Source organism: Hordeum vulgare, chromosome 1H, assembly GCF_904849725.1.
Source record: "Hordeum vulgare subsp. vulgare chromosome 1H, MorexV3_pseudomolecules_assembly, whole genome shotgun sequence".
Classification (NCBI taxonomy): Eukaryota; Viridiplantae; Streptophyta; class Magnoliopsida; order Poales; family Poaceae; genus Hordeum; species Hordeum vulgare.
In genome coordinates this window covers 357717937-357743836 of record NC_058518.1, presented here as the reverse complement: position 1 = coordinate 357743836, position 25900 = coordinate 357717937, and the positions used below count along the sequence as shown (strand labels likewise).

Here is a 25900-nt window from a genome sequence, read left to right as displayed (position 1 = left end):
CGCATCTGCAAGCACAAACGTTAGTATAAAGACAACCCTATGGCTCCTGCCGGTTGCCGTACCATCGACGTGCAAGTCGATATTTCTATTACAACATGATCATCTCATACATACAATATATCACATCACATCGTTGGCCATATCACATCACAATCATACCCTGCAAAAACAAGTTAGACGTCCTCTAATTTTGTTGTTGCATGTTTTACGTGGTGACCAAGGGTATCTAGTAGGATCGCATCTTACTTACGCAAACACCACAACGGAGATATATGAGTTGCTATTTAACCTCATCCAAGGACCTCCTTGGTCAAATCCGATTCAACTAAAGTTGGAGAAACCGACACTTGCCAGTCATCTTTGAGCAAAGGGGGTTACTCGTAACGATGAAACCAGTCTCTCGTAAGCGTACGAGTAATGTCGGTCCAAGCCGCTTCAATCCAACAATACCGCGGAATCAAGAAAAGACTAAGGAGGGCAGCAAAACGCACATCACTGCCCACAAAAAAATTTGTGTTCTACTCGAGAAGACATCTACGCATGAACCTAGCTCATGATGCCACTGTTGGGGAACGTCGCATGGGAAACAAAAAATTTCCTACGCGCACGAAGACCTATCATGGTGATGTCCATCTACGAGAGGGGATGAGTGATCTACGTACCCTCGTAGACCGTACAGCAGAAGCGTTAGAGAACGCGGTTGATGTAGTGGAACGTCCTCACGTCCCTCGATCCGCCCCGCGAACAATCCTGCGATCAGTCCCACGATCTAGTACCGAACGGACGGCACCTCCGCGTTCAGCACACGTACAGCTCGACGACGATCTCGGCCTTCTTGATCCAGCAAGAGAGACGGAGAGGTAGAAGAGTTCTCCGGCAGCGTGACGGCGCTCCGGAGGTTGGTGATGACCTTGTCTCAGCAGGGCTCCGCCCGAGCTCCGCAGAAACACGATCTAGAGGAAAAACCGTGGAGGTATGTGGTCGGGCTGCCGTGGAAAAGTCGTATCAAATCAGCCCTAAAACCTCCGTATATATAGGTGGGAGGGAGGGGGCCTTGCCTTGGGTCCAAGGACCCTCAAGGGGGTCGGCCGAGCCAAGGGGGAGGACTCTCCCCCCCCCAAACCGAGTTGGACTAGGTTTGGTGGGAGGGAGTCCTCCTTCCTTCCCACCTCCTCCCCTTTTTTTTTCTTTCTCTCTTGATTTTCTTCTCCTTGGCGCATAGGGCACTTGTGGGCTGTCCCACCAGCCCACTAAGGGCTTGTGTGTCTCCCCCAAGGCCTATGGGCTTCCCCGGGGTGGGTTGCCCCCCCGGTGAACTCCCGGAACCCATTTGTCATTCCCGGTACATTCCCGGTAACTCCGAAAACCTTCCGGTAATCCAATGAGGTCATCCTATATATCAATCCTCGTTTCCGGACCATTCCGGAAACCCTCGTGACGTCCGTGATCTCATCCGGGACTCTGAACAACATTCAGTAACCAACCATATAACTCAAATACGCATAAAACAACGTCGAGCCTTAAGTGTGCAGACCCTGCGGGTTCGAGAACTATGTAGACATGACCCGAGAGACTCCTCGGTCAATATACAATAGCGGGACCTGGATGCCCATATTGGATCCTACATATTCCACGAAGATCTTATCGTTTGAACCTCAGTGCCAAGGATTCATATAATCCCGTATGTCATTCCCTTTGTCCTTCGGTATGTTACTTGCCCGAGATTCGATCGTCAGTATCCGTATACCTATTTCAATCTCGTTTACCGGCAAGTCTCTTTACTCGTTCCGTAACACAAGATCCCGCAACTTACACTATGTTACATTGCTTGCAAGGCTTGTGTGTGATGTTGTATTACCGAGTGGGCCCCGAGATACCTCTCCGTCACACGGAGTGACAAATCCCAGTCTTGATCCATACTAACTCAACTAACACCTTCGGAGATACCTGTAGAGCATCTTTATAGTCACCCAGTTACGTTGCGATGTTTGATACACACAAAGCATTCCTCCGGTGTCAGTGAGTTATATGATCTCATGGTCATAGGAATAAATACTTGACACGCAGAAAACAGTAGCAACAAAATGACACGATCAACATGCTACGTCTATTAGTTTGGGTCTAGTCCATCACATGATTCTCCTAATGATGTGATCCCGTTATCAAGTGACAACACTTGCCTATGGCCAGGAAACCTTGACCATCTTTGATCAACGAGCTAGTCAACTAGAGGCTTACTAGGGACAGTGTTTTGTCTATGTATCCACACAAGTATTGTGTTTCCAATCAATACAATTATAGCATGGATAATAAACGATTATCATGAACTAAGAAATATAATAATAACTAATTTATTATTGCCTCTAGGGCATATTTCCAACAAAAAGTCCAGGCGGTTAAACCAAAATCACACAGAACAAGGGAGTACCTTGCTCTGATACCAATTAAAAGTGCGTTATATCGACTAGAGGTGGGGGGTGAATAGGCAGTTTTTACAAATTCATCATCGAGGAAATTCCTAGCGAGGAAAGTCCTCAGTCATGAACTGAGTGCAACGGAAATAATACTTAGTCAGAAGTGCAAAAAACGTCTACAACGAAGTACTCAACGTGAATTAAGAGAATCGGTTTGCACAAGTCATGAGTACATGATAAACATGTGATGAATAACTCAGGTGAAGAATTTGAGGTGAGGAATTCAGAGAAAGTCTTCAGTCAAATTCTTCAAACAGTACGGATGAAAGTCTTCAACATGCAACTGAGGAAATTGAGTGGAGTTGGGGAAATAGAACTAGTAGCTCGATGAAGACAATTGTTGATGACCCAGTTCCAACTGATGTGACAGTTGTACTTCTGGTTTGGAGCGGCTTGGTATTGAAACCAAAGGACACACAGTCCCTACGTATTCTCCTTGAGCTAAGGACACACAGTCCTCGCCCAACACTCATGGTAAGTATATAGGGTAGACTTCCAAACCCTCACAAACTCGGTCACCCGATGATCCATAATTGACCGTTGGATGCTCTAGACCATGACGCCTAGCCGTCTGGAGGATACACAGTCCTCAAAGGTAACACGTGTCGGTTCCACACAGGAATAACTTCTTTAATGATACTCAATCACTTGGGTTTTGGTTTGGATTTGGGTGTTTGGGCTATTTCCTCACTTGATGATTTTCGCTCAAAGGCTTTGAGGAATTTGGGTTGCTCTAAATGGCAAGTGTCAGTTTCTCTCGGAGCAGCCAACCAGCTAGTGGTTGTGGGGGTGGCTATTTATAGCATGGGAGCATCCCGACATGATTTGACATAAATGCCCTTAATGATATGACCGTTGGATGGATAAGATATGGGACAGGTGGCGCGTGGCGCGGCTGTTGGGAAACGTAGCATAAATTCAAAAAAAATCCTACGCATATTCAGATCTTCCTATGGAGAGACCGGCAACGAGAGATGGGTGAGTGCATCTTCATACCTTTGAAGATCGCTAAGCGGAAGCGTTACTAGAACGCGGTTAATGGAGTCGTACTCGCGGCGATTCAGATTGCGGTGTGATTCTGATCTAGTGCCGAACCACGGCACCTCCGCGTTCAACACACGTGCAGCCCGGTGACGTCTCCCGCACCTTGATCCAGCAATGAGGAGGGAGAGGTTGGGGAATATCTCCGGCAGCACGACGGCGTGGTGTCAATGGAGAGACGAGGTCTCCCGGCAGGGCTTCGCCAAGCACCGTGGGAGAGGAGGAAGAAGGGGGGCAGGGCTGCGCCGAGGGAGAGAGAAAATTGGGTGCAAAACAGCCCCCAAACCTCCACTATATATAGGAGGAGGGGAAGGGGGTTCCACCCCTAGGGTTCCCACCCTAGGTGGTGCGGCAGCCCCCCCATATGGGAGGTGCGGCGGCCAGGGCAGCGGGAGGGGGTGGCGCACCCCTAGGTGGGCCTTAGGCCCACCAGCGCCTAGGGTTCCCCCCCCCTCTCCACCTCCTGCGCCTTGGGCCTCTTTGTGGGAGGCGCACCGGCCCACTTTGGGCTGGTTTCCCTCCCTCTTTTGTCCCATGCTACCTCTTGGGGCTGGTGTCCCCTCCCGGTGGACCCCCGGGACCATTTCTAGTGGTCCCGGTGGTCCCGCTACACTACCGGTGACGCCCGAAACATTTCCGGTGTCAAAAACCATCCATCCTATATATCAATCTTTACCTACGGACCGTTCCGGAGCTCCTCGTGACGTCCGGGATCTCATCCAGGACTCCGAACAACTTTCGGTAACCTCGTATAACAATTCCCTATAACCCTAGCGTCATCGAACCTTAAGTGTGTAGACCCTACGGGTTCGGGAGACAGGTAGACATGACCGAGACACCTCTCCGGCCAATAACCATCAGCGGGGTCTGGATACCCTTGGTGGCTCCCACTTGCTCCACGATGATCTCATCGGATGAACCCTGATGTCAAGGATTCAATCAATCACGTATACAATTCCCTTTGTTTGTCGGTATAGAACTTGCCCGAGATTTGATCGTCGGTATACCTATACCTTGTTCAATCTCGTTACCGGTAAGTCTCTTTACTCGTTCCGTAGCACGTCATCGTGTGTCTAACCCCTTAGTCACATTGAGCTCATGATGATGTTCTACCGAGTGGGCCCAGAGATACCTCTCCGTCACGCGGAGTGACAAATCCCGATCTCGATTCGTACCAACCCAACAGACACTTTCAGAGGTACCCGTAGTGCACCTTTATAGTCACCCAGTTAAATTGTGACGTTTGATACACCCAAAGCACTCCTACGGTATCCGGGAGTTGCACAATCTCACTGTCGAAGGAAAAGACACTTGACATTAGAAGAGCTTTAGCATACGAACAATACGCTCTAGTGCTATGCTTAGGATTGGGTCTTGTCCATCACATCATTCCCCCAATGATGTGATCCCGTTATCAATGACATCTAATGCCCATGACCAGGAAACCATGATCATCTATTGACTAACGAGCTAGCCAACTAGAGGCTTGCTAGGGACACATTGTGATCTATTTATTCACACATGTATTACTGTTTCCTGTTAATACAATTATAGCATGAACAATAGACGATTATCATGAACTAGGAAATATGATAATAACCATTTTATTATTGCCTCTAGGGCATATTTCCAACAGTCTCCCACTTGCACTAGAGTCAATAATCTAGTTACATTGTGATGTATCGAACACCCATAGCATTATGGTGTTGATCATGTTTTGCTCGTGGAAGAGGTTTAGTCAACGGGTCTGCAACATTCAGATCCGTATGTACCTTCCAAATCTCTATTACTCCACTCTGGACATGGTCCTGGATGGAGTTGTAGCAGCGTTTGATGTGCTTCGTATTCCGGTGAAACCTGGGCTCCTTGGCTATGGCAATGGCTCCAGTGTTATCACAGAAGAGCGTCATTGGACCCGAAGCGCTTGGAACCAGTCCAAGGTCGGTGATGAGCTCCTTCATCCAAATTCCTTCATGAGCCGCTTCTGAAGCAGCTATGTACTCCGCTTCACATGTAGATGCTGCCACGACTTCTTGCTTGCTGCTGCACCAGCTCACTGCCCCACCATTCAAAACATATACGTATCTAGTCTGTGACTTAGAGTCATCCAGATCTGTGTCGAAGCTAGTGTCGATGTAACCCTTTACGACGAGCTCTTCGTCACCTCCATAAACGAGAAACATTTCCTTAGTCCTCTTCAGGTACTTAAGGATATTCTTGACCGCTGTCCAGTGTTCCATACCGGGATCACTTTGGTACCTCCCTACCAAACTTATGGCAAGGTTTATATCAGGTCTGGTACACAGCATGACATACATTAGAGAGCCTACAGCTGAAGCATAGGGGACAATACTCATCTTCTCTCTATCTGTTGTCGTGGTCGGTGACTGAGTCTTACTCAATCTCATACCTTGCAAAACTGGCAAGAACCCTTTCTTTGAGTTTTCCATATTGAACTTCTTAAATATCTTGTCAAGGTATGTACTTTACGAAAGACCTATGAGGCGTCTCGATCTATCTCTATAGATCTTGATGCCTAATATGTATGCAGCTTCTCCAAGGTCCTTCATTGAAAAACTCTTGTTCAAAAAGGCCTTTATGCTCTCCAACATCTCTATATTATTCCCCATCAATAATATGTCATCCACATACAGTATGAGGAAAGCTACAGAGCTCCCAATCACTTTCTTGTACAGACAGGCTTCTCCATAAACCTGTATGAACCCAAACGCTTTAATCACCTCATTAAAGCGAATGTTCCAACTCCGAGATGCCTGCACCAGCCCATAGATGGAGTGATGGAGCTTGCACACTTTGTTAGCACCCTTAGGGTCGACAAAACCTTCTAGTTGCATCATATACAACTCTTCCTTGAGGTTCCCGTTAAGGAATGTTGTTTTGACGTCCATTTGCCAAATTTCATAATCATAAAAGGCGGAAATTGCTAACATGATTCGGACTAATTTCAACTTTGCTCCGGGAGAGAAAGTCTCTTCGTAGTCAACTCCTTGAATTTGTCGAAAACCCTTTGCGACAAGTCGAGCTTTATAAACGGTTACATTACCGTTTGCATCAGTCTTCTTCTTGAAGATCCATTTATTTTCTATGGCTCGCCGGTCATCGGGCAAGTTCACCAAAGTCCATACTTTGTTCTCATACATGGATCCTATCTCGGATTTCATAGCTTCAAGCCATTTGTTGGAATCCGGGCCCGCCATTGCTTCTTCATAGTTCGAAGGTTCACCGTTGTCTAACAACACGATTTCCATCACAGGGTTGCCGTACCACTCTGGTGCGTAGCGTGCCCTTGTGGACCTTCGTGGTTCAGTAGTAACTTGATCCGAAGCTTCATGATCATTATCATTAACTTCCTCTTCAGTTGGTGTAGGTGCCACAGGAACAATTTCCCGCGCTGCGCTACTTTCCTGTTTGAGAGGGGGTGTAATTACCTCATCAAGTTCTACTTTCCTCCCACCTACTTCTTTCGATAGAAACTCTTTCTCTAGAAAGGATCCGTTCTTGGCAACAAAGGTTTTACCTTCAGATCTAAGATAGAAGGTCTACCCAATAGTTTCCTTAGGGTATCCTATGAATACGCATTTCTCCGCTTTGGGTTCGAGCTTTTATGGTTGAAGTTTCTTCACATAAGCATTGCAGCCCCAAACTTTAAGAAACGACAACTTAGGTTGCTTGCCAAACCATATTTCATACGGTGTCGTCTCAACGGATTTAGACGGTGCCCTATTTAAAGTGAATGCTGCAGTTTTTAATGCGTATCCCCAAAATGATAGCGGTAAGTCGGTAAGAGACATCATAGATCATACCATATCTAATAAAGTGCGATTACGACGTTCAGACACTCCGTTGCATTGTGGTGTGCCAGGCGGCGTCAGTTGTGAAACGATTCCACACTTCCTTAGGTGTGTGCCAAACTTGTGACTCAAATATTCTCCTCCACGATCAGATCGTAGACACTTAATTTTTCTGTCACGTTGATTCTCAACCTCACTCTAAAATTCCTTGAACTTTTCAAACGTCTCAGATTTGTGCTTCATCAAGTAGATATACCCATACCTACTCAAATCATCGGTGAGAGTGAGAACATAACGGTAGCCACCGCGAGCTTCAACGTTCATTGGACCACACACATCAGTATGTATTATTTCCAATAAGTCGGTTGCTCTCTCCATTATTCCTAAGAATGGAGTCTTAGTCATCTTGCCCATGAGGCATGGTTCGCATGTGTCAAATGATTCAAAGTCAAGAGACTCTAATAGTCCATCAATATGGAGCTTCTTCATGCGCTTAACACCGATATGACCAAGGCGGCAGTGCCACAAGTATGTGGGACTATCATTATCAACTTTACATCTTTTGGTACTCACACTATGAATATGCGAAACATCAAGATCGAGATTCATCAAGAATAAACCATTCACCAGCGGAGCATGACCATAAAACATATCACTCATATAAATAGAACAACCATTATTCTCTGACTTAAATGAGTAGCCGTCTCACATTAAGCAAGACCCTGATACAATATTCATGCTCAAAGCTGGTACTAAATAACAATTATTAAGGTTTAAAACTAATCTGGACGGTAGATGTAGAGGTAGTGTGCCGACGGCGATCACATCGACCTTGGAGCCATTCCCTAAGCGCATCGTCACCTCGTCCTTGGCCAGTCTCCGCTTATTCTGCAGTTCCTGCTTTGAGTTGCAAATGTGAGCAACAACACCGGTACAAATACCCAGGAGCTAATACGAGCGCTGGTAAGGCACACATCAATAACATGTATATCACATATACCTTTAATGTTGCCGGCCTTCTTGTCCGCTAAGTATTTGGGGCAGTTTCGCTTCCAGTGACCTTTTCCCTTACAATAGAAGGACTCAGTCTCAGGCTTGGGTCCATTCTTTTTCTTCTTCCCGGTATCTGGCTTACCGGGCGCGGCAACGGCTTTGCCGTCTTTCTTGAAGTTCTTCTTACCCTTGCCCTTCTTGAAACTAGTGGTCTTGTTGACCATCAACACTTGATGCTCTTTCTTGATTTCTACTTCTGCAGACTTGAGCATCGAGTACAAATCGGGAATGGTCTTCTCCATCCCTTACATGTTGTAGTTCAACACAAAACCTTTGTAGCTTGGTGGGAGAGACTGGAGGATTCTGTCAATTATAGCATCATCTGGAAGTTCGACTCCAAGTGAAGTCAGACGACCGTGTAACCAGACATTTTGAGTATGTGCTCACTGAGAGAACTGTTCTCCTCCATCTTACAGCTAAATAACTTGTCGGAGACTTCATATCTCTCTACACGGGCATGAGCTTTAAAAACTAGTTCCAGCTCCTGGAACATCTCATATGCATCGTGTTGCTCAAAACGCATTTGGAGCCCCGTTTCCAAACTGTATAACACGCCACACCTAACGAGAGAGTAGTCATCACTCCGCGTTTGCGAGACGTTCAGAATGTCCTGGGCTGCTGCGGGAGCGTGAGGGTCACCTAGCGGCGCATCAAGGACATAAGCCTTTTTAGCTGCTTCAAGGATGAGCTTCAAGTTGCGAACCCAGTCCGCATAGTTGCTACCATCAGCTTTCAGCTTGTTTTTCTCTAGGAATGCGTTGAAATTGAGGTTGACGTTGGCCATCTACAATATTTATAAAGACAACTTTTAGACTAAGTTCATGACAGTTAAGTTCATTTAATCAAATTAAGTATTAACTCCCACTTAAATCGACATCCCTCCAGTCATCTAAGTGATACATGATCCATGTTGACTAACCCGTGTCCGATCATCACGTGAGACGGACTAGTCACCATGGTGAGCAACTTCATGCCGATCGTATTAAACCATACGACTCATGTTCGACCTTTCGGTATCTTGTATTCGAGGTCATGTTTGTACATGCTAAGCTCGTCGAGTCAACCTAAGTGTTTCGCGTGTGTAAATCTGGCTTACACCCGTTGTATGCGAACGTTAGAATCTATCACACCCGATCATCACGTGGTGCTTCGAGACAACGATCCTTCGCAACAGTGCACACTTAGGGGAATACGTTCTCGAAATTTTAAGAGGGATCATCTTATTATGCTACCGTCGTTCTAAGAAATAAGATGAAAAACATGATAAACATCACAATGCAATCATATAGTGACATGATATGGCCATTAACATATTTGCTCTTTCGATCTCCATCTTCAAGCATCACATGATCATCATTTTCACCGGCGTGACACCATGATCTCCATCATCATGATCTCCATCATCGTGTCTCCGTGAAGTCGTCACGCCAACTACTACTATCACTACTACTATAGCTAACCGTTAGCAATGAAGTAAAAGTAGTAAGCACATGGTGTTGCATCTCATACAATAAATTAAGACAACTCCTATGGCTCCTGCCGGTTGTCATACTCATCGACATGGAAGTCGTGAAACCTATTACAATAACATGATCATCTCATACATCATACATGCAACATCACAACTTTGGCCATATCACATCACATGTCAAACCCTGCAAAAACAAGTTAGACGTCCTCTAATTGTTGTTGCAAGTTTTACGTGGCTGATTTTGGTTTCTAGCAAGAACGCCTTCTTACCTACGTGACAGCCACAACGATGATATGCCAAAGCTATTTACCCTTCATAAGGACCCTTTTCATCAAATCCACTCCAAATAGAGTAGGAGAGACAGACACTCGCTAGCCACCTTTATGCACGATGTGCATGTCTGTCGCTAGAACCAGTCTCATGTAAGCGTACGTGTAATGTCGGTCCGGGCCGCTTCATCCCACAATACCGCCGGAAAAGAATAAGACTAGTAGAGACAAGCAATTGACAAATCATCGCCCACAACCTTTTTGTGTTCTACTCGTGCATAGAATCTAAGCATAGAAAAGCTCGCTCGGATGCCACTGTTGGCAAACGTAGCATAAATTCAAAAAAATTCCTACGCATATTCAGATCTTCCTATGGAGAGACCAGCAACGAGAGAGGGGTGAGTGCATCTTCATACCTTTGAAGATCGCTAAGCGAAAGCGTTGCTAGAACGCGGTTGATGAAGTCGTACTCGCGGCGATTCAGATTGCGGTGTGATTCCGATCTAGTGCCGAACCACATCACCTCCGCGTTCAACACACGTGCAGCCCGGTGACGTCTCCCGCACCTTGATCCAGCAAGGAGGAGGGAGAGGTTGGGGAAGATCTCCGACAGCACGATGGCGTGGTGTCGATGCAGAGACGAGGTCTCCCGGAGGGCTTCGCCAAGCACCGTGGGAGAGGAGGAAGAAGGGGGCAGGGCTGCGCCGAGGGAGAGAGAAAACTGTGTGCAAAACAGCCCCAAAAACCCCACTATATATAGGAGGAGGGGAAGGAGGGTGCCACCCCTAGGTTTCCCACCCTAGGTGGTGCGGCAGCCCCCCCAGATGTGAGGTGCGGCGGCCAGGGCAGGGGGAGGGGGTGGCGCACCCCTAGGTGGGCCTTAGGCCCACCAGCGCCTAGGGTTCCCCCCCCCCTCTCAACCTCCTGCGCCTTGGGCCTCTTTGTGGGAGGCGCACCAGACCACTTTGGGATGGTTTCCCTCCCTCTTTTGGCCCATGCTACCTCTTGGGGCTGGTGGCCCCTCCCGGTGGACCTCCGGGACCATTTCCGGTGGTCCCGGTGGTCCCCGTACACTACGGGTGACGCCCGAAACATTTCCGGTGTCCAAAACTATCCATTCTATATATCAATCTTTACCTCCGGACCATTCCGGAGCTCCTCGTGACGTCCGAGATCTCATCCGGGATTCCGAACAACTTTCGGTAACCTCGTATAACAATTCCCTATAACCCTAGCATCATCGAACCTTAAGTGTGTAGACCCTACGGGTTCGGGAGACAGGTAGACATGACCGAGACACCTCTCCGGCCAATAACCATCAGCGGGGTCTGGATACCCTTGGTGGATCCCACTTGCTCCACGATGATCTCATCAGATGAACCACGATGTCAAGGATTCAATCAATCCCGTATACAATTCCCTTTGTCTGTCGGTATAGAACTTGCCCGAGATTCGGTCGTCGGTATACCTATACTGTGACAACCCGAGACCGACGTCCAGAAGATTCCCCTTCTTTTCCGTTTTTTGCGTGGGGTTATTTTCTTCTGTTGCATCATCATCGCATCATTCACATCATCTGCATTGCATCGGCATCTCTGTGGCCGCCAGTTTTCAAAAGTTGCATCCGTTGTTAGTTGCCGGTTCCCGTCGTTGTCCGTTCTGAGCCCGACCGCACACGCACGCGCCCGCAGCATCGTTCGAACCCTGTTTTAAAAGTGTGCGTAAAAATTTCTCTGATCGGGGTGAAACTTGGCATGTGGTCGAGATTAGTTATAGCTAGGCTGCCTGTCGAATTTCGTCGCGATCGGAGACCATATGGTACCCGAACGGTCGACCGTAGCGGCACCGTATTCGGTCTACCATGGGACGTTTGTCGGTATTTTAAAACGCGTTGCCACGATGCCCGTTCTCCCTCTCGTCTCCGGATATCCCCTCTACACGGCCTCGTAACCGTTCCCGCATTTGGAATTAGTCGAATCCGACCGCGCGGTTGGATCCGGGTCGAAATTTCGCTAAACCTAGCCCCCCATTTGTCTATATATAGTTCCCGAGTGCATTTTAGACAACCCTTCTTCCTTGCCTCAAAATCCGTGCCAACCCCCGAAACCCTAATCCTCCCGCTGCCTCCTCCCACCTCCTCCTCGCGCCGCCGGGCCCGCGAGCCCACGCGAGGCCCGCCAAGCCCATACGGGCGCCGCCGCCCCATCCTGCCCGGATCTCCCCAGCCGAGCAAGCTCCTCCCCGTGCTCACGAGCCCGTGGTGGCGAGCCGCCGCCGGCCTGCCCGCGCCGCAAGACCCGCCGCCTGCAGCTCCTCGTCACCGTTCCCCGCCGGCGTGCCAGGTCGCTGTCTCTGCCGCCTTGCCTTCCCGAGCCGCCGCCGGTGCCGATCTGCCGCTGCCTTGGACTCCAGCTCGCGCCGCCGCCGGGATTTGACCTCCCGTGCACGGATCCGGCTAGATCCGGCAGCCGTCCTCGCCCCCGTCCCAGGTCCGACAGTCACCGGAGCCTGGAGCCCCTCTGTCGGCTCCGTGCTGCGCCACCATGAGTGTGCTGAGGAGAACGATGACGCTCCAGCGTGCGCAGCCTCCCCGCGACCCCTCCTGGGCCGGCCTCATCCCGCCTGGGTCGGCCTCCCTCCGTCGAGTAGGCCCAGGCCAGCGTCGCGCCTCCTCGCGGCCCATCCTCGAGCGCCCCCCAGTCGGCCTCTCCAGACAGCCAGCTCAGTCGCCGAGCAGGCCGGCTCAGCTCGGCCCAAGGTGATCCTCCCTTTTCCCCTGCCCTCCTATTCCTCACCTAGGCGGCATGTAGCTAAGCTGCGCCCCATGTTCGGCCCAGTAGGAATTTAGTTATTTTCTCGGGAGTTAATTAATTTCAGGAAAATATACGTATATATAAACCCCATAACTTTTAAACCGTAAATCGGATCGAGGCGTATTTTATATGGTTTTGGTGTAGAATTTTGCGTAGTATCCATTTTTGCAACTTGCATAAATGTTTGGTGTGGTTTGACCCACTGTTTGCCTAGAAATGTGTGCTGTCTCAATAGGATAGTGCCCGCATTTATTTTCCGGGCGTGTTCGAATAGCCCGAACCCCGTAGATAAAACGCCCATGTTTTAGGAACCATTTTTCCATGCATTTTAGAGCGGTCATTGGTATTTTTGCGTGTAGGGGATTGCGCTAGTTTATTTTTCCGTGTCTAGGTTATTCTCTCGCATTTTCGTGTGGCATTATCTTGTTGTTGCAACCCCACATATTTTATATGTTTCCGGGGTAGAAAAATTCATGGGATTTTTCTGTGCAATTGGTTTTAGCATTAGAGCAAGTTAGTTCGCGCGGTATTTTGCCATGTTGCCCTCTTGTCTTTTTCGTAGGATTTATTTCGTGCTCCGGTTGATTAAGTTGTCAACTAGGGAGTTGTTCTTGGGTGTTTAGACTAGCCCCTGGTATTTTTGGTTGCAATAGAAATGCATGTTTAGGTGTGGTTTGATTGCCCTCAAGTTGCTAGAAATAGTGCTGATTTGGAGGTGCTGAAATATTTCTAAGTCTGGAATCTGTTATATTTTGTTGCTGTCTTGTCTTGCTTGTATCTTTTGATCTGTACCTCTTTTGAGGATGGTCCAATGGAGTTAGTTGTAGCCCTAGTGTTTCTCTAGCATGCTGTAAATTTTCGTGCCATTTGGAGTCCTGTAGCTTATGGTTTTGCTGCTGTCAATATGCCTTCAGGCTGAAAACTGCACTGTCATGAGGTGTTATTTTCACTAAGTCTGAAATAGTGTGTGAGAAGCCATTTTGTGTCTTCTTTTCCTAGTGTTCCATGATGCCATGCTAGTTGTTGTTAGTTGTTTGTAGTAGTGCTTCTTGCCCTCTTTCGTGTCATGCCTTGCTTGAGTTTATCGAAGTAGTGTAGCTAGTAGTTGTGGGGCGTAGAAAATGCTATGTGGCTGATTTTGGCAGATTGTAGTCATTTCTTGTTTTGCACGTAGCTTTTGAACCGTAGCTCTGATTTGATCGTTCCTATATGAAACTTGCTTAGAATCTCGTGTAGTTTCATTTTCTCTTGCTGGTTGTATGTTTTGAAGTGCTCGTAGCCGTCGTTGCACACATATTGCATTCATGCCATCATATCTTGCGGTGCTTGTAACTTTTGATCCGTAGCTCCGTTGGAGATGTTCTTTATGTGTAGATTGCTTGTAAGGACGCGTAGAATCACGTGAACCTATTTGTTTTGCTGTTTAACAACTAATTAAATGTGTTAATTCAGATCTGGACAGAATTGTAAATTAACATGTGAGGTCGTCTCGGAGGTGCTATATGTCATTTCCGACCTCATTTAAAATGCCTAGATAGGTAGCTTAATTACGCTTCACCTCTTGCCATGTTTAACACATTTAATATTGTGGTGTATCTAATTAGGATAGAACCATATAATTAGACGTGGAGTTTCGTCAATATGCAACTCGTTGCATATTGAACTTCACTTAATGTGTAGTGTTTGTTTGACGTGAATTATCATGCCGTGTCTTGCATGTATTCAGTTGCTCATGCATCATTTGTGTTGTGCATCGTGTGGTGAATATCGTGTGTTGATGCTTGTTTCCGGTTTTCCCCGTCTCGATAGAGTTCCGCAAGCGTGTCGGATGTGAGGACCCGTTCGACTACGTCGGTTCGTCTGCTTCACGGAGGCATTCTTCTTCCAAGCGGGATCTCAGGCAAGATGATCATTTCCCCAGATACCATTACTATCATTGCCATGCTAGTTTTATCGCTTCTATCGATTATGTCTCGTTGCCTACCACATGTTAAATATCAGCCTCTCAACAATGCCATGATAACCTTCAACCTGTTCGACCTAGCAAACCACTGATTGGCTATGTTACTGCTTGCTTAACCCTGTGTAGTGTTGCTAGTTGCAGGTGCATATGCTTCCATGTGAAAACATGGGTTCCTTGTTATATCACCCTATTAAATGTTATTTAATTTAATGCACCTATATACTTGGTAAAAGGTGGAAGGCTCGGCCTTTCTAGCCTGGTGTTTTGTTCCACCTTTGCCCCCTTAGTTTCGGCTACCGGTGTTATGTTCCATAATTGAGCGCTCCTAACACGGTCGGGGTTGTTATGGGGACCCCCTTGATAATTCGTTTTAGATTAAAGCTGGTCTGGCAAGGCCCAACTTTGGTTCTACATTTGCCCAACATAATAATTTTGATAACACTGAAATGCATAGGGAGTTAGCGCTACCCGAGGAGTAATTTTACATAAATAGGGGGGGGCAGTGCTGATGGTGTTGGTCCCAAAAGGACAGACTGCGAGGCCACCACGGGGCAACTCGAGGTTTGGTACCTGTAGGCTTTTCCATCCGTTGTGTCCTGAGAACGAGATACGCGGCTCCTATCGGGTTCGTCGACACGTCGGGCGACCTTGCTGGATTAGTTTTACCTTTGACGAGATATCTTGTGCATCGGGATTCCGGTGATGCTTTGGGTAATCTCAGAGTTGAGGTTTTCCACTAGGGAATCCGACGAGATCGCGAGCTTCGTGATTGAGGATTTCTATGCGGCTTGTGGTAATTTGTGATGGACTAGTTGGAGCACCCCTGCAGGGTTAAATCTTTTCGGAAAGTCGTGCCCGCGGTTATGTGGCAACGTGGAAACTTTGTTTAACACTGGTTCTAGATAACTTGAAGTTAAGTTAATTAAAATATGACAACTGTGTGCGTAACCGTGACTGTCTCTTTCGTGAGTTCTTTCTCCGATCGAGGACACGGTGGGTTTATGTCTGAAGTAGGTAGGTGTTCAGGATCATTCATTTGATCATCAGTAGTTCACGTCCGTTATGCGTAGATCTTCCCCCTCTTATTTCTTGTACTCGTAAGTCTAGCCACCAAACATATGCTTAGCCGCTGCTGCAAGCTCACCACTTAACCATGCCTCACCCATTAAGCTTTGCTAGTCTTGATACCTTTGGAAATGAGATTGCTGAGTCCCTTGTGGCTCACAGATTACTACAACACCAGTTGCAGGTACATGTAAAGGTTACTTGACGCGAGCGCGTTGATTGTTCATTTGGAGTTGCTTCTTCTTCTTCTTCTTCTTCATCGATCTAGGATGGGTTCCAGGCCGGCAGCCTGGGATAGCAAGGATGGACGTCGTTCTTATTTTTCTCGTTTGTTTTCGTCCGTAGTCGGACCCTGCTCTTACTCTTGATGATTATGTAATGTACTGATGTGACTCTAATGTAGCTTGTGGCGAGTGTAAGCCAATTCTATATATATCTCTTCTTTTCAGTACATGTACTTGTAACGATATCCATTCTTGCGACATGACGAGATGCGCTTCTATCCCTAACGAGGCCTTCGTGCCAAATTGAGGATAGGGTCGCATCTTGGGCGTGACATATACCTTGTTCAATCTCGTTACCGGTAAGTCTCTTTACTCGTTCTGTAGCACTTCATCGTGTGTCTAACCCCTTAGTCACATTGAGCTCATGATGATGTTCTACCGAGTGGGCCCATAGATACCTCTCCGTCACGCGGAGTGACAAATCCCGTTCTCGATTCGTACCAACCCAACAGACACTTTCAGAGGTACCCGTAGTGCACCTTTATAGTCACCCAGTTACGTTGTGATGTTTGATACACCCAAAGCACTCCTACGGTATCCGGGAGTTGCACAATCTCACGGTCGAAGGAAAAGACACTTGACATTAGAAAAGCTTTAGCATACGAACAATACGATCTAGTGCTATGCTTAGGATTGGGTCTTGTCCATCACATCATTCCCCCAATGATGTGATCCCGTTATCAATGACATCTAATGCCCATGACCAGGAAACCATGATCATCTATTGACTAACGAGCTAGCCAACTAGAGGCTTGATAGGGACACATTGTGATCTATTTATTCACACATGTATTACTGTTTCCTGTTAATACAATTATAGCATGAACAATAGACGATTATCATGAACAAGGAAATATGATAATAACCATTTTATTATTGCCTCTAGGGCATATTTCCAACAGCGGCAACGGTCGGAACTTTCAACTGTGAAAGTCCTCATGTCTCTCATGTTACTCACTTTGAGGATATGGTAGGTGTAGGTTTGGGTTGAGCATCGTGAGGAAATTCTTTCCATAGTTTTACCTCGACCCCTTTAAGAGTACGGTGTTCCTATGACTCAAGAGTAAAGAAAATGAAAAAGAAAGAGTAAATCTTCAAGCTTGAAAGTCTTCATAGTATTTTCTTCGGGACACATCGAATTCCTCATCTTCAATGTCTTCATGAGGAATATCATTTTCTTAGCAATTTCTTCGCGATCAAAATCTTCAAGGAATGACCAAAGTCTTCACCCGAAGACATACATTTTTAGGGGTCGATATTCATCGAATAACTCAAACTCCTCAGCGACTTATAGAGCCTGCGTACACTTACAAACTTATCAGACTCTTAACGTATAAGTCTTCAAACCACCAAAATCACTAAGGGACACTAGATGCACTTACATCATTCCCGAGTATTTTTCTGACACTGACTCATTTGTAACATGCAAAGCATTCATCACATTAGATCTGAGAGGGCTGGGCCAACCCTTGCTAAAGAAAACTAATGAATTTGATAAATTAATTCTCTAACCTAACGCATTACAAATAGCAATACAACAAGGAGGACAACTCATTTGTTCCATCAACATTGGCTTTAACATACAACATGATATCATCCGCAAAATAGCAAGTGGCTTGCGAGCCATGCCGTTGGAGCTATTTGAATACCATTGAGGTGCGATGATTCATCTTTTGTTTTAAAAAGGCATGAAAGGCCCTCCGCTACAAGCAAAAACGGGTATGGAGAAATTGCCCCCCCTAACGGATTCTCCTCAAAGGTGAAATAGCTTCTCATGATTAAAGAGACCCAAACAGGTGCAAATCCCAATTTAAGCATAATGGCCTCCAAGTACTCCCAGTCGACCCTATCATAAGCTTTCATCATACCCAGTTAACTGCACAAAATTTGTCCCATTATGCTTTATTCCTTTTCATGAAGTGCAAACACTCATAAGCTATGATAATATTATCAGCGATCAATCTCCTAGGGACAAAAGCAGATTGTTCTTCGGATATGATCGCTAGCAATATCTGTTTTAACTTGTTGGATATGACATTCGAAGCTATCTTATATAGCACGTTACACAAACTTATAGGTCTGAATTGGGTTAGCTGAGTGGGGTCCTTAACCTTGGGTATAAGAATGAGAATGTTTTCATTTATTACCTCTGGGCTCTCCTCTCCACAAAGGATGCATAATATCATGTCGGTCACCTCGGATCCACATAGATCCCTATGCCTTTGGAAAAAGTGTATCGAGTATCTATCGGGGCCTGGAGCCTTTGTCGGATACATTTGGAAAAGTGCGCATAGAGGGAGTTACATTTTAGTGTCTTTAGAAACCACATATTCATCATTATACGGAGTTGAAAAATACAATATATGTGAACCACACTGAACAACACCAATGAGGACAACCATTTTGACAGATAAGCAAAAAGCACACCGTATAAAAGAACATTCTAAATAGACCTCTAAGGGAGTCGATTACTACATTTTTCTATATATTTTTTGAGAATTGGTACATTTTTCTAGTGTTGTCATTCGATGGAGCTGGGCCCGAGGCAGCCCATGGCCTGGGGCGTGAGGAAATCCCCCCGAGGCTAGAAAAAGAAGTAGGCCTAGGGCTCAGCCCACTCTCTCTACCACTACTGCTGGGCCTCGGCCAGTCAGCCCAATAATAAATAGCGGACGAGGGGACGAACAGAGATCCCGTGGCCATCGGACAACCCTATCAATCCCGCCGCCCGCCGCCCGGCCGCCGTGCCCCACGTCCGGTGTGTCGTTCGACCTGCGCCCCTGCCCATCCGGCGAGCCCCATGCAGCAGCAGCAGCAGCAGCGAGCACTCCCCTTCCATCTCCTTCTTGGCTGCTTCCCTTGCTGATCTGCCACAGACTTTCGCTCCTCCGACCCTTTGATCCAATCTTGGTGGAGGGTCGTCCACATCAGTCCCCTGTCCCCGGACCCAATCCATACCTTCCATTCAAGCTTCTAACCACCCTCCTCAACCGTTCCACGTCGTACATCCATCCGCCATGAAACCACCACCCTGTCCCTCTCTCCTCCTCGCCATCCGCCGCCGCCACCGCCACCGCCACCGCCAGCTCTCCTCGTCCTCTGCTGACGCCGTGGCCGCAGCCGAGGTTCTGGGGACGCTCGCCAGCGCCCCTTCACCTGACGCGGCGCGCGACCTGGATTGTCTACTCCGCCGCCTGGGCGACCGCGGTCTGGCATCCGCCCTCTCATCCCTTCCCTCCCCTCTCCCTGCGGCGTCCGCCCTCCGGCTCCTTCACCACCTTGTTTCCAACGCTCCCTCCTCCTCCAGCCACGCCCATGCCCACGACCTCCTGACCCCCCGCGTCTCCGCGCTCCTCCTCCCCTCCCTCGTGGCCGATCGCTCCACGATGCCCTCCGCTCGCCGCCTAATGAAACGCCTCCTACATCTCCACCCCCTCCACACTGCCGCAGCGGCTGTGGCCGACGCCTCCTCCACTCCCTCATCGGATTTACTCGTCAGCACCTTCCTCGCCTCCTCCGCACGCGACTCCCTCAGGGGTGCCACGGACGCCTTCCATGTGCTCTCCTCCCGGGGCGCTTCCCCCTCCGTTAAGACCTGCAATATACTCCTTGAAGCTCTTGCACGCGCTGGCCAGCTTGACGCCGCTCGCAAGGTGTTTGCTGAAATGCGTGATCGCCAGAACGTCACTCCGAATGCATACTCATATACCTCTATGATCAAGGTCCTCTGCAGGGCTGGAAAGGTGGAAGACGGTTTGAAGATACTTGCAGAGCTAGTCCATGCTGGGCTCCAGCAATGTGCTGGTGTAGTGCCATACAATTTGCTGATGGATGGACTTTGCAAGAGTGCAAGAGTAGACGAGGCTTTTCGGTTGAAGGAGAGGATGGAGGAGAGCAAGGTGACCCCGAGCGTGGTCACCTTTGGCATTCTGATCAATGGTCTTGCAAGAAGTCAGCGTTTTGGGGAGGTTGGTGCAGTGTTGCAGGAAATGGCTCGGTTAGGAATCGTCCCAAATGAGATTATTTACAATGAGCTTATTGGTTGCCATTGTAGGAAGGGGCATTTCTCAGAAGCAATCAGGTTGTTTGATGAAATGCTCTCAAAGAAGATGAAGTCAACAGCAGTGACTTACAACTTGATTGCTAGAGCTCTATGCAAGGAAGGGGAGATGGAGCGTGCTGAGCAGATATTGGAGGAGATGTTATTGACTGGGATGGCAGTTCATTTTGGTTTGTTCAATTCGGTGGTTGCAGGGCTTCTCCAAAGGACTGGAAGATTGAAGTCTGTGGTAAGGCTTCTAAATGAAATGATTATAAGGGGTATGCGACCAAATGATTCTCTCATGACAGCTTGTGCGAAGCAGCTTTGCCAGGGCGGAAAACACCAAGAAGCAGTTGGAATTTGGTTTAAGATGTTGGAGAAAGGTTTATCTGTCAATATTGCAACTTCCAATGCATTGATTCATGGGCTTTGTGAGGGGGAGAACATGGAAGGAGCTACTGAGGTTCTAAGGACCATGGTTAATAAGGGGCTTGAACTGGATAGCATCACTTATAACATAATGATTCAAGGTTGCTGCAAAGACAATAAAATAGAGGAAGCAATTAAACTCCGTGATGACATGATCAGAAGAGGGTTTAAGCCTAATATTTTCACGTTTAATACTATACTACATGCGTATTGCATTTTGGGTAAAATGGAAGAGGCCATTCACCTGCTGGATCAGATGAAAATTGAGGGACTTCGGCCAGATATAGTGTCATATGGCACTATAATAGATGGATATTGTAGAATAAAGGATATTCATAAAGCAAATGAATATTTGACTGAATTGATGACCCGTGGATTAGAACCAAATGTAGTAATCTACAATGCACTTATTGGTGGTTATGGTAGAGTTGGTAACATTTCTGGTGCAATGGATGTCCTTAACACTATGAAGTCTACTGGCATAAGACCAACTAAGGTAACTTACTGTAGTCTTATGCACTGGATGTGCCATGCTTATCTTGTTGACGAGGCGAAGACCATGTTTGAGCAAAGCAGAGAAAACAGCATTGAGGTGGGAGTAATTGGCTACACAATTATGATACATGGTTTTTGCAGAATAGGAAAAATGGATGAAGCTCTGAATTATTTTGAGCAAATGCGGTCCAGGGGTATACCTCCAAACAAGCTTACTTATACCACTCTGATGTATGCCTATTGTAAATCTGGTAATAACGAAGAAGCCTCCAAGCTTTTTGATGAGATGTTGAGCTCAGGAATTGCTCCTGATAGCGTTTCTTACAATACACTAGTTACTGGGTTCTCTCAAGTGGATCCATTGGACAAGGCTACAGAACTGCCTGCTGAAATATCAAATGTTTTGACACAGAATGATTGTTTGTACAATGAATTAGTTAATAGAATAACCACTCCTTCGTGCCAGAAAGAAGCTACTTCCAGTGAATGATGTGTGATTAAGGAACCAAAAGGAAGACTGTTTTTCTGAACAGACCCATCCAAGCATGAAAGGGAACTAGAGAGATCACAGAGGCCCTCACCTTGCTATTGGCTAGATAGCTTTCTCATCTAGCAGGAACATCAACCGAGTCCATTCATCTCTTACCTTGGACAGCTACCCAATGGCAGCAGGTTACGCTTAAAGCTATCCAACGGTAATGTATACTTGCTCACCTTGTGGCATGTGGGGGTACCCAACAGAAGCACCAGATTGCCTTGAAGGTTCATAATTGGTAAAATATACACTTTTACCCAATTAGTTAGTTTTTTATTTGCCTGTCATAGTTACATAGAGTTCCTTCTATAAATCGACAGTGATAGATAGTACTGTGTACATGATTTATAACAAATTTTGTGCTGTGCACTGCCTCATGATTGGTTATTCATGGTAATGTGTAGCTGAAAACACTCTACCTAATTGTTCTCTTGGTAACAGTTTTATTGGTGTAGCACACAATAGTATTCTGAAAATAGAACATGTGAAGCAAATAATCTTGTTCTCAAGCAGGACATATTTTATTCCTTCCCTTGACAATGGAAAAATAATAACACGTTATGCATAAGCATTGACTTGTACCTGTTTACACAGCCTAACTTTGGTTGACAATGACAACACCTTGAGTGCCTCTCAGTGGATAGATGATGACTGAATGGAATTATCTGCTTCAAGTTACAGAAGGTAATGATTTCTTCTCTTGTACCCATAGGACTATTATTAAACACATTAATTATTCCTCATATTCATATAAATCAGCATTAGGTTTGTAGTCTTTTTTCTGAGATGGACGCAAGTGAGTTTGAAATTGGAAGTTTGAACTAAAGAAATTAGCAACATGCGTGCAAATTATATTAATTTCTGTAATATTTTTTGAATGTACTTTTTTGTAAGAAATTTGACCTCCAAACTTTGGGCAAAAATATGCAAGTTCATTTCGTTTCTTTTGTACATCACTGCAAAATCTATACTATCTAAATAGAAGGTTCATTTTCCTGCCAGTGGACCGCGTTCCGCTCCAAAGCATCGTCCCCCCGTCTGCTTTTTTATTGGTTCACCCCCTCCCACTCACGCTGCCGTAGAAAAAGAGAGAAGAAAAACACACACCTCATCCCCTCAGTCGCTTCTGCCCTAATCTTCTCGAACCCTCTAGGGTTACCCGTCGCCGCTCCTTCTCTCGAACTCCAATCGCCACATCGGTCCCTGACGCGAGGAGCACGACGCCATTCGGGGAGATTCACACACCTGTCTCCACTGGAACGCTCAAGGAGGCGCATCTCGGCCATCGTCAAGGCCACCGCCACCACCTGCGGGTGCAACAAGGTGGAGGAGGATGTCCAGTGCTGAGGTGCCGGGAGGAGGAGACACCATGGTGCCTATGCTGCACTCGTTGCTGATGGGGGTCGGCGAGGACGAGTGTTGGGAGGGGTTGATCAGGATTACCTCGAGGGCGAGACGTTTTGACGCCGGCGTCGGCAACCGTGACCGCAACCAGGGGAGCGAGGCGCTAATGACCATGGCATCAACCATGCTGGCCCCGTGTCTTTCGGACCTGCCACACTCCGGTTCAGGCAGCTGCCATTCCAATCGATCCTGTTCAGCAACCTTCAGGTGAGTGAGCAGCTTCTGCCTCACCGATGCAGACATACAGAGGTTCAACTTCATGGGCGGGAGCTCGGCTGTATTCACTTGCGTATGCATTTTATTCTGCAACATTGGATTCTCCAGAAAGTTCATGCATGTTGATCCTCTATTTGATGTGGTTTTCTCTCATAATGTGGGCTATGAAGATAGGTGCCCTTTTAGTTACCACAGATTTTGGATTTTTTCTGCTAACTGCCATCTCCACTTTCTTGTTAGATTAGGCAAGTAATAACTGAATCTGTGCACAGTTCTATCATTTTTGCACTCCTTTATGGGTCCATCTATGTTGATTTGATAAAATAAAATAAAATTAGTACTCCCTTCGTTTCTAACTATAAGTCCTTTAAGAGATTTCTATATGGACTACATACGGAGCAAAATGAGTGAATCTATACTCTAAAATATGTCTACGATGTATGTATTCTGTATTGAAAACTCTAGAAAGACTTATATTTATAAACAGAGGGAGTAGCGTCTTCTGCTATTCTGCAACTTAAATAAAAATTACAGTCTCATGTGTCTGCTTTGTTAGTACAGTTTGTAATGCAAGCTAATTGTAGTGCCATGTTCCAGGTCCTTTTTTTAACATTGTTTTGTCCATGGTTGGTCACTAGCAAAATAGCCCGTGCGTTGCAACGGGAGAAAAAAATACCACACGCTTTTAATCTTTTTATAATTATTTTGATTTATTAAAATAATAAGCTAACAAACTAATGTAGTTAGTCCTATCCTATTTTGTTGAAAAATCAACCCGTCCATTGTTAATTCCACCATAATGAGAAATTGAAGCGCGGGTTGAATAACAAAAATTACAGGTTTTTTTTTTATAAAAATGGCGTGGTGGGTTTTCCGACGGAAGCAATAGCCGCTTTCTTATTAGGTATAGATATAGATGTGCTCTCCTTGCCATGTTCTAATGAAAGTGTACCTGAGGATGCTCAAAATTACCTGAGTTATGTACTGCTTGGACCTTTTTAGTTAAAGCAACATCTCTTAGAATTGCTTATATTCACCTGTCACACATCATTTGGGTCTTCTCCAGTGCCAAGAGTTGTTAGCTAAAAGTTCGTACATTGTATAATTTCTTGGTAGCTTCTGTGCATGGAGTCATCTTCTGGGTAGTACAATCCAGGTCGACTATGCTGAGATGATCGTCATTTTGATTATGACATCTTACCAAGTTTAATATTTCAGTTCTCTGATATTATACATAATCTGGTTACTTTATTGCAGCATATCGTGTTTCACATTTTTATTTAATTCTGTCACATACTTGGAATATTCGGCACACGCTGAACTTCTTTTAATTAGGATAGCTACTCGTATTATGATTTCTATCAGCAACATAATCTTTCAGTATAAGATATTGAACCCATTTGTAGTTCAGACCTTGCAATATATATTGCTTCGATATTTACCTATGACCCGTAATAAGGAAACATATGTAAAATTTAACTACATTTTTGTACTATTTGCTGGATGTAAAATGTCATTCGTGTTACATAGTTCAACTATGAACCAAATTGATCATGTGCTAGGATGGTATCTATGCTTAAGTTGTTAAATGCGAACCAAGGTGGTAATTACAGAAGATAATATTGTTTTTCCTCTCTGCAGTTTGCCATTTTCGTATGATCCTATGATGCATGAGTTCATGAAGCAAGCAAGAATCTATCTCAAAATTTTGTGTTCCAACCTATAACAATTCAACAACTGTCGAGTTCTGACTTTGGCTATCTAGCACGCTGACAACACAAAGAATAATGCCTCAGTTGCTGACTTTGAGCACTGTGAAGTATGTGAATTTCGTTCTCATGGATGACTGCAAATATGAGAAATTTTCATTTTTTTTACTGATGTTATGTGTATGTGATCCTTTGAATACCAGGGTATTATAACGTGTGTCCCAAGCACGGTTTACAACCGGAAAGAAATACAACTCTGTGCCATGGATTTACTTAAGATACTGGTAAAATATAGGTGTAGGAAAAATCCAGCCACCCAATCAGGGTCGTAGTGTTTATACTTGTAACCGTCTAGAAATAAAACCAAGCATGATGCTTAATTACTCACCGGTTTTCTTAACCACATGAAATGTGTCTTCCTTGAGCAAGTAGCTTTCTTTACGGCACACAAGCAGGACATAGGGTTTAATTAAGATTCCATGATTCCATCTATCACCATCTTATTATGTGCCGTTATCTATCACCATCTTATTATGTGCCGTTCAAAGTGTCATGGCTAACAACACAAATACTAGTCGAAAGAGTAGCCTCTTCCTCCTGGTCTAAATAGCTCGGGCCTGGAGGAAGCCGGCTAGGTCCTGAGCCTCCCAATCTGGCCCGAGTACCTCTTGGACAAAGCTCCAAAGCGTGGGAGCCGCCGTTCAAGAGAAGAGGATGCGGGTCTTTATTTTCGGAATTCCACAAAGGGGACATAACCCATTACTTCATGATAATCCAACTTTTCCAATCCTGTTAGGATATGTTAAAAAGTTGATCAGGAAGATA

General features: G+C 46.0%; 1 protein-coding gene across 1 annotated transcript; it reads left to right on the top strand.

Moving 5' to 3' along the window:
* Positions 1-18956: 18956 nt before the first annotated feature.
* Positions 18957-25478, top strand: LOC123436508 (pentatricopeptide repeat-containing protein At4g19440, chloroplastic-like). The gene is made up of 3 exons (XM_045115635.1): positions 18957-21984; positions 22341-22430; positions 25008-25478. Exon 1 carries the CDS (start codon positions 19263-19265, stop codon positions 21699-21701), a length of 2439 nt encoding a protein of 812 aa, XP_044971570.1. The 5' UTR covers positions 18957-19262; the 3' UTR covers positions 21702-21984; positions 22341-22430; positions 25008-25478.
* The last annotated feature ends 422 nt before the right edge of the window (positions 25479-25900 follow it).